The sequence below is a fragment of the Nestor notabilis genome, unplaced genomic scaffold (assembly GCF_000696875.1).
Source record: "Nestor notabilis isolate BGI_N333 unplaced genomic scaffold, ASM69687v1 scaffold2894, whole genome shotgun sequence".
Lineage (NCBI taxonomy): Eukaryota > Metazoa > Chordata > Aves > Psittaciformes > Psittacidae > Nestor > Nestor notabilis.
The window spans coordinates 18631-27691 of record NW_009926846.1 but is presented as its reverse complement, the minus strand read 5'-3'; the positions used below and the strand labels follow the sequence as shown (position 1 = coordinate 27691).

General features: G+C 41.9%; 1 protein-coding gene across 1 annotated transcript in view; it reads left to right on the top strand.

Moving 5' to 3' along the window:
- LOC104405157 (chromosome unknown open reading frame, human C11orf74) overlaps positions 1-7836 on the top strand; it is a 35320-nt gene extending 27484 nt beyond the window's left edge. The window contains 1 exon segment of the mRNA XM_010013772.1: positions 7684-7836. Coding sequence (XP_010012074.1) covers positions 7684-7836 — 153 coding nt within the window.
- The last annotated feature ends 1225 nt before the right edge of the window (positions 7837-9061 follow it).

Here is a 9061-nt window from a genome sequence, read left to right as displayed (position 1 = left end):
CCCAGGGGCGGGAACCCCTTCCACTAGACCAGGTTGCTCCAAGCCCTGACCAAGATGGCCTTGAACACTGCCAGGGATGGGGCAGCCACAGCTTCTCTGGGCAACCTGTGCCAGTGTCTTAATGCTGCATTTTTTGGGGAGAAAGACTTAGGATTTTCACAACCATTTGGTTGGTGCCAGGCTGCTGAAGATGAAAGCATTCTATCCCTTAAACTATACATGTATTTGTGCTTTCAGTCCTGCTTTGAAATAAGGCTGTTTTCTGCCCATCAAAAGAAATCTGTTAGCGATGGGCAAAACCATTCCCTATGAAACACAAACAAGCTCAATAGTGCGATGTAGGATGTCAAATGTCTGTTATGGACGTATCCATGAACGACTTTAGGGCAAGGTGTGTATCGCTGAATGCATTGTTAGGGTAAGTTTAAAAAAAGAAGCTCTGCTGAGACCCAGTGTCTGACTTGGCTAATTGTTAAAGAACAAATTGTCTCCCTGAAAATGTTTTTCTGTCAAAAGCAGTTGTAAAGAGGCTTAGTGAATGACACAGCAAATTATTTGTGTTGTTCACCAGTGTTGCTTCATCTTTCTTCCCTGGTTTTAGCATAAATATATTCCTGAATTTCAATATGAACTGTGCAATATTCATGACTTCCCGTAGGCTACTGAAAATTCAAACAGCATTAACTCCATTGTTGAAGTACATTATCACAGAACATTTACCTTTCCTACCCAGATATTTATTCTGTCCTTTATTTCTACTTAATACTTTATTTCATAAAGCACGTCAGAGTTTTTTGCTTCCTAGGGTCTTTATTTTCCCACTACCCCCCATACATATGAGTGCAGCTGAATGTGTATTTTCCATCCACTCACTATAAACATGCATTCAAAGTGGGGTTCATCTCACCTAACTTCAGCTTTAAATGTAGTTTAATTTAGTCTTTTTGTCATCAGGAGGGGAGATAAGCACTTCCAGAGGTGATTCATCCCACTTGCTGTAGACATTTGTCCTATGATGGAATATATCTCTGTTCACAAGGTGACTCTCAGCTGTTTTTTTTTTTTTGGCTAATTGACCATCTTAATCTGGAAGCCTAATTTTTATATGGCTGGGATTAAGAAAGATGAATTCTACCCTTCTATTATCCTTTGTTTGTCTTGAGTTTGAGCATTTAAAAAAGTACTTACCGTGCCTATCATTTATCTTCTGACAAGACTCGCAGAGAAGCCTGTTGCTTCCCTGAGGCCAGGGTAAGGGACTTCACTAGAAAACTCACTCATCTGGTATGGCCCTGCAACTACTATCCTTTATTAGTCTTCCAGGTGGGCAATAAGGAAATCTCTTCAAGAAGCCTGAGGGGACTCAAGAAGGACTTCAGGGCCTTGGGGTGACTGATAAAGGGTTTGGGAGCCCAAGTAGTGTTCTCGTCCCTCCTGCCAGTTGGAAACAGTGACAATGGTAACATCAGAAAAATGGCATTAATTAATTCCTGGCTCCATGACTGGTGTCAGTGCTGGAATTTTGGGTTTTTTCGACCATGGGTCAGTTCATACAGCACCAGGCTTGCTGGCAGCAGATGGGGTATGCCTGTCCCAAAGGGGGAAAAGGATCCTAGCCCAGGAGCTGGCAGAGCTTATAGAGAGAGCTTTAAACTAGGTTTAAAGGTGGAAAGGAATAACACCAGGCTCACTAGACATGAGACACACAGGGTAGCAAGCTGCTATTGGAGTCCAGATCCACAGGGCAACTTAAATGCATTTATGCCAATGCCCACAGCATGGGCAACAAAGAGGAGGAGCTGGAAGCCTCTGTTCAGCAAGGAAATCATGACATAATCACCATCACAGAAAAGTGGTGGAATGATTTGTATGATTGGAGTGCTGCAATGGATGCCTACAAGCTCTTCAGAAGGGATAGGCAAGGAATAAGAGGTAGTGGGGTTGTGTTGTATGTCAGGGAGTGCGTTGACTGCCTTGAACTCAATGTTGTGAGTGAGAAGGCTGAACGTTTATGTGTGAAGATCGGGGGAAGGCCATCAAGCTGATATCCTGGTAGGAGTCTGTTACAGACCACCCAGCCAGGATGAAGCTACGGATGAAGTGTTCTTCAAACAACTAGGAAAAGTTTCATGATCACTTGCACTAGGTCTACTGTGGAACTTCAGCCTACCAGGTGTCTTCTGGAAGTACAACACAGTGGAGAAGAAACAATCCAGGAGGTTTTTGGAGGATGTGGAAGATAACTTCCTAACCCAGCTGGTTAGTGAGCCAACTAGGGGAGATGCCTGGCTAGATTAGCTGTTCCCAAACAGAGAAGGACCAGTGGGTGATGTGATGGTTGGAGGCTGTCTTGGGAAAAGTGATCATGAAATGATTGAATTTTCAGTTTGCCGACGACACCAAGCTGTGTGGTTCGGTTGATACGCTGGAGAGAAGGGATGCCATCCAGAGGGACCTTCACATGCTTGTGAGGTGGGCCGATGCCAACCTCATGAAGTTCAACCAAGCCAAGTGCAAGATCCTACATCTGGGTCGAGACAACCCCATGCACAGCTACAGGCTGGGCAGAGAAGAGATTCAAAGCAGCCCTGTGGAGAAGGACTTGGGGGTGGTGACTGATGAGAAGCTTGACATGAGCCTGCTTCAGTGTGCGCTTGCAGCCCTGGAACCATCCGTATCCTGGGCTGCATCAAAAGAAGCGTGACCAGCAGGTCAAAGGAGGTGATCCTGCACCTCTACTCTGCTCTTGTGAGACCCCACTTGGAGTATTGTGTACAGTTCTGGTGTCCTCAACATAAAAAGGACATGGAGCTGTTGGAGCAAGTCCAGAGGAGGGCCACGAGGATAGATAAGAGGACTGGAGCACCTCCCGTATGAAGACAGGCTGAGAAAGTTGGGGCTGTTGAGCCTGGAGAAGAGAAGGCTGCGTGGAGACCTCATAGCAGCCTTCCAGTATCTGAAAGGGGCCTATAAGAATATTGGGGAGGGACTCTACGTTAAGGACTGTAGTGATAGGACAAGTGGTAACGAGTTCGAACTTAAACAGGGGAAGTTTAGGTTAGATATAAGGAAGAAGTTCTTTACTGTGAGGGTGGTGAGGCACTGGAATAGGTTGCCCAAGGAAGTTGTGAATGCTCCAACCCTGGAGGTGTTCAAGGCCAGGCTGGACAGAGCCTTGGGCGATATAGTTTAGTGTGTGGTGTCCCTGCTCATGGCAGGAGGGTTGGAACTAGATGATCTTAAGGTCCTTTCCAACCCTAACTGTTCTATGATTCTATGATTCATAAATCAGGAAGAAGGTCAGCAAAACCTCCACCTTAGGCTTCCAGAGGGCTGACTTTGGCCTGTTTAGGATGCTGGTTGGCAGAATTCCTTGGGAAACATTACTGAACAACAAAGGGGTCCAGGGAGGCTGGACACACTTCAAGAATGAAATCCTCAAGGTACAGGAGCAGGCCGTCCCTATGTGCCAAATATCAAACTGTCGAGGAAGAGACCAGCCTGGCTGAGCAGGGAGATATTGCTGGAACTCAGGAAAAAAAAGAGAATTTATGACTTGTGGAAGAAGGGACTGTCACCTAGTGAAACGTACGGGGATGTTAGGTTATGCAGAGAGTTAGAAAGGCGAAGGCACAGCTGGAACTAAATCTGGCCACTGCCATAAAAGATAATAGAAAGTACTATTTCAAATATATTAGCAATAAAAGGAGGGCCAAGGAGAACCTCCATCCTCTGCTGGATACTAGGGTATCCTAGTGACTGAGGATGAGGAAAAGACTGACGTACTAAATGCTGCCTTTGCCTCAGCTTTAGTGTGTGGTGTCCCTGCTCATGGCAGGAGGGTTGGAACTAGATGATCTTAAGGTCCTTTCCAACCCTAACTGTTCTATGATTCTATGATTCATAAATCAGGAAGAAGGTCAGCAAAACCTCCACCTTAGGCTTCCAGAGGGCTGACTTTGGCCTGTTTAGGATGCTGGTTGGCAGAATTCCTTGGGAAACATTACTGAACAACAAAGGGGTCCAGGGAGGCTGGACACACTTCAAGAATGAAATCCTCAAGGTACAGGAGCAGGCCGTCCCTATGTGCCAAATATCAAACTGTCGAGGAAGAGACCAGCCTGGCTGAGCAGGGAGATATTGCTGGAACTCAGGAAAAAAAAGAGAATTTATGACTTGTGGAAGAAGGGACTGTCACCTAGTGAAACGTACGGGGATGTTAGGTTATGCAGAGAGTTAGAAAGGCGAAGGCACAGCTGGAACTAAATCTGGCCACTGCCATAAAAGATAATAGAAAGTACTATTTCAAATCCCTCCATCCTCTGCTGGATACTAGGGTATCCTAGTGACTGAGGATGAGGAAAAGACTGACGTACTAAATGCTGCCTTTGCCTCAGCCTTGAATAGTCACATCAGCCATCCTCAGGGTACTCAGTTCACTGAGTTGGATGGCAGAGGTGGGGAGCTGGTTGAAGTCCCTATAATTCAGGAAGAAATGGTTAGTGAACTTCTGCTCCAGACATATACAAGCCTATGGGGCCGGATGGGTTCCACCCAAGAGTGCTGAAGGAGCTGGCAGAGGTAATGGTTGGACTTGGTGATCTTGAAGATTTTTCCAGCCCATCTGATTCTGTGATTCTATGATTCTGTCTTTCTCTGTGGAATGGCAGTATCTATCACCTAAAATACAGCTTCCATTGAGTTTCTTTGGCTTAAGATTTTACTCATAGGCCTCAACTGAGGTTTGTTTCTGCTATGTGCTATGCATAAATGCAGTAAGAACAAGGAAGAACTGAAAGACAGGATTGACTAAGTGAAAGAAGATGGAAGAGTTGTATCTTCTCAGAGGCCAGTAAGACACACATTGATTGAGTGACTTGTCCAGAATGATGAAGCAGAAGTGAAAAATTGGTCAAGATTTATTGACTCCCAATCCAGTGTCCCAAGCTCAAGACAAACTTTTTTTTTTAATTCCACATACACCATTATATATTAATTTTATATTTTTTTTTACTTCCTTTTATTCAGTTAATAACCTTTCCCTCCAGTATGCAGTGAAATCATTGGTGAGTGTATGTGAATACTTCATATAGTTTGAACAAGTGAACCATAGAGTGCCATAATTACACAGAAATAAAGATTTTAGGACAGAGACAAGCTGTTGAGTTAACTCTGACTGCACAGATTAATAAAGAGAACTGAGTTGCCAATTATTAATAGACTTTTGAAAATCTCAACTTTAAGGTATTTCATTTACAAGATTACTTTGAAAAACAACCTCTAGCAAAATACTTCAGTTATTCTTAGGAATATTACATTTCTTTCCCCTTTAATTTGGACATGCAGGAACTGTAAATGAAAATGATTTTTTTCTTCAGGGTAAATTACAGGAGCAATCTTAAGCTAACTGGCATTTTTCTAATAGAGCAAATTTTTATTCCCAGAGAGCTCTGAAAAAAATTTCAATTAGATGTTAAATTAGACACCTGAAATTCGCGTATTTCTCTCAACTCCTTAGGCAAAAATAGTAAGATAATAACTTGATCAGCTCAGAGGATTCAGTGTTCTATGGCAAAATGTTTTACTTTTGAAATAGATCAAAATTGCAGTTTGCAGTATGAAAATTTTAGATCACTTGTCTGCATGGAAGGTTGAAGTGAATAGCTTCTTGGGAAAAGAAGTGAAAAAGAGACTCCCTAGTGCATTGAGCACTCATTTGAAGGATGAAGCACACTGATAAATAAGCAGTGTGAACAAACTTTTCTAATGTGCAGTGAGTGGGTAAGAGAAAATTGTTAGCAGTGAAGTTTGGTATGTTCTGCTTTGGCATCTAATTTCAGTAAGTATTTGGGAGTCGAGTTTTTAAGCAACTACTGTTTCTCTGCACCTGCATAAAACATTCCTGGAATGACAAGAAAGTCAACACAAGGGCATAGTGAACGTTTGTATATTTTCCATAAGTAGAGGAAGAGTAGATTTGTTTTTGTAGAATCCTTGTGAAGGCTTATTGTAATTTAAACTCTTCTTAGCTTAGTTACCTATAGATTTGGTAACAAATGTCTGTAGAATCACAGACTGGTTTGGGTTGAAAGAGACCTTAAAATTAGTCCAGTTCCAACCCCCGGCCACGGGCAGGGACCCCTTCCACTAGACCAGGTTGCTCTAAGCCTCGTCCAAGCTGGCCTTGAACACTGCCAGGGATGGGGCAGCCACAGCTTCTCTGGGCAACCTGTGCCAGCGCCTCAGCACCCTCACAGGGAAGAACTTGTGCCTAAGATCTCATCTCAATCCCATGTGTCCTATCCCTGCAGGCCCTTGTCCAAACCCCCTCTTCAGGTTTCTTGTAGGCCCCTTTAGGCACTGGGAGCTGCTCTAAGGTCTCCCCTTAAGGAGCCTTCTCTTCTCTAGGCTGAACAAGCCCAGCTCTCTCAACCTGTCTACGTAGCATCTCTTTGTCTTTCTCTCTAGACTGTCCAGAGAAAGGCCATCTCTATCGAGTTCCCGGCCGCTGGAGGGAAATACCACTACCACTTCTCTGATTTATTAGATGGCATTAACTGTGCCAATGCAGCTTCTTAGAAAATGTTACCAGAAACTGGGCCTTCTAAACTGAGCAGTAAGATGCTGAGTGTTCTCCTGCCTTTCAGCAAAAAAATGTGTATCCTTAACTTCGGATATGTCAGTAGTCATTGGCTTCATTGAGGATTTGTCAGCCATTTATAAAAATAAGCATGTGTTTAAATGTTTTGCTTACTTGGTACTGAAGTACTTAAATCTTTGAAACACATAGTCCTTAAGGAGATTTGCTGTTTTGTGTGGTTGAAATTTCTAGATGTTTTATATTAACTTCTCAAAGGATAGGGAGCATTTCTGTACATTTTGGGCAGCAAGGATGTGTTGCCTATGAAGCTCTGGAATTAATTTTATGTAACTGCTGGCTATAAATCTTTTCTGTCATGGCCCCTTATACAGCCTGCCACAGTTACTTGTTTTCATTATTTTATTTTATAGGCAGATTGTTTATTCTAAGTTATTTCAATAAGAAGCAATACAGAAATGTTTTACACCATGTCAGTAAAGCAAACATTGGCAAATGCAGTACAACTTTTAGGGTCATCATGCAAGAAATCCAAACCAACCAATTGCATGTTTCTGAGATAGTGAAAAGAATTACAGTTTGAAAATTGATTATGTGTCATTTTGCTCATTCCAGGCATTTCCTTTGTTGAAACTGTGTTCTGGGTAGCATGTTACATTAGTATCAGATGCATGTACACCCAAGCTCTATGTAATATTTGCTCAAATTTTAGGGTATGGAATCTGTCTTTGAAATTTAACATAGCTGTATGTAACTGTCCATATCCCCACAGTCCTGCCAGTACAAGTGGCAAGAATGTAATAGATATGTGCAAGGGATGTTTTTAGATTCCTGGCCTTGAGCAAAATTAGGTAATTATATTCATTCAGATACAGTACAGTACAAATGGAGCACATTAAATGGCTTAAATTAGGTCAAATTGAATAATTGAATTTATTCTTTTACTTAAAAAGAGCTTAATCAGCTGAGAGTGCTAGAGTCAGGAAAAATAGTTTAATTAAATATTAATTAGAAGTTTATATTTTGAGTTCCCTTATCTTCACTTGCAGCAATATTATTTATGTATCTCTTTCTCCTCATTACAGCTACTAGGGGATGATGTTCACCCATTCTCAGTTGATGAAGAATTTGATTATGACTGTGCGGCGCTGACCCCGAAGTTCTCTGAAGCTGAGCTCAAGGCCATTATTGACTTGTCTGAAGAGAAGAAAACAGGGACAGATGTCAGTTCAGCATGACCTGAAGACGGGGTTGAAGGCATTCTGTGCAGTGCTGCTAAATAACGTTTTATGGGGTAAATCTGGCACTTCACTGTATCCTTATTTAGTGGGTTTATCTGTACGGCCAGTAAATGACATCCTCAGTATTTTTTCGCTTGTTGTACCAAGGTGCCTTGGAGCCTTTGGTTCCCTATCTCTGTATCTCCTCCTTCCGAGTCCTCATGAGAACATGGACTAGGAAGATGGTGCTTGCTCAGAGTTCTTGTATAACAGCCATTCAGCTACTATTGTGTATGTCTGTAACAATGATTTGCTTAGGGATTCAGGTTGACTAAGGTCTGCATTTGTTCCTAAACCCAAACAGGATTTTTGTATAATAATAATGTTATATAGAAAATATTTATATAGATAATGTTTTTAGGCTACAGTGTTCAGCTATGTTGTTGTTTTCCAGGCAGTACAAGGCATTTGGAAGGATGTATCCAGTGACAACCATAAATTCCCTGTTCTAGAAAAATGCTTGGGCAGGGTGAATCCTGTACTGGTTCAGGTGAAGTAGGCTGGAGTAATTGCTCCATAGGAGCAAAAGAAGCTGGTGGAATTCAGAATAGCCCTATGGCTAATCATGCTTATATTTTGTAAAGAGTCATGCTTATATTTGGTACAGACTCACATCCTGACTAGTGCTAAGCTATTCCTAGAGCTGCCTTTTACCTACTTCTTTCCATAATGCAAATAAGAGCTTTTTGCAGCTGACAGATCAGTCTATAAACTCTTTCACTATGATTATAAGACTTAAATGTACAGAGTTACATGAGAATAAATATGGGAATGTTGTTTTGTTTTGTTTTTCTCTGGTTTTTGAGTTACTTCAGTTCTGCAGAGAAATAAATATTCTTGTTTCCAATAAACTTGTTGAGTTGATCAAAATTGACATGGTGCAACTCCTAGTAATAGGAACATGTGCCTTCCACACAGAGTAAAAAATAATTATTTCATCCATTAAAGGAATTGGCATTGAAAAGCTGTCAGGAGGTGATTTCAAATTCCAGCTTAATGCTTATACTAAGCATCACTTAAATACAGCATACTCTGGAGTTGGGTGAAGGTCAGGTGGTATGGCTGGGAGAGAAGAGTGTGTATCTTTGACACAGGGTAATACGTACTCTTGCTATGAGGTTTTTAGAATTCATTTTTTCCAGCTTACCGTAGAAGCTTCTCTATCAAGGCTTAGTTTAATATA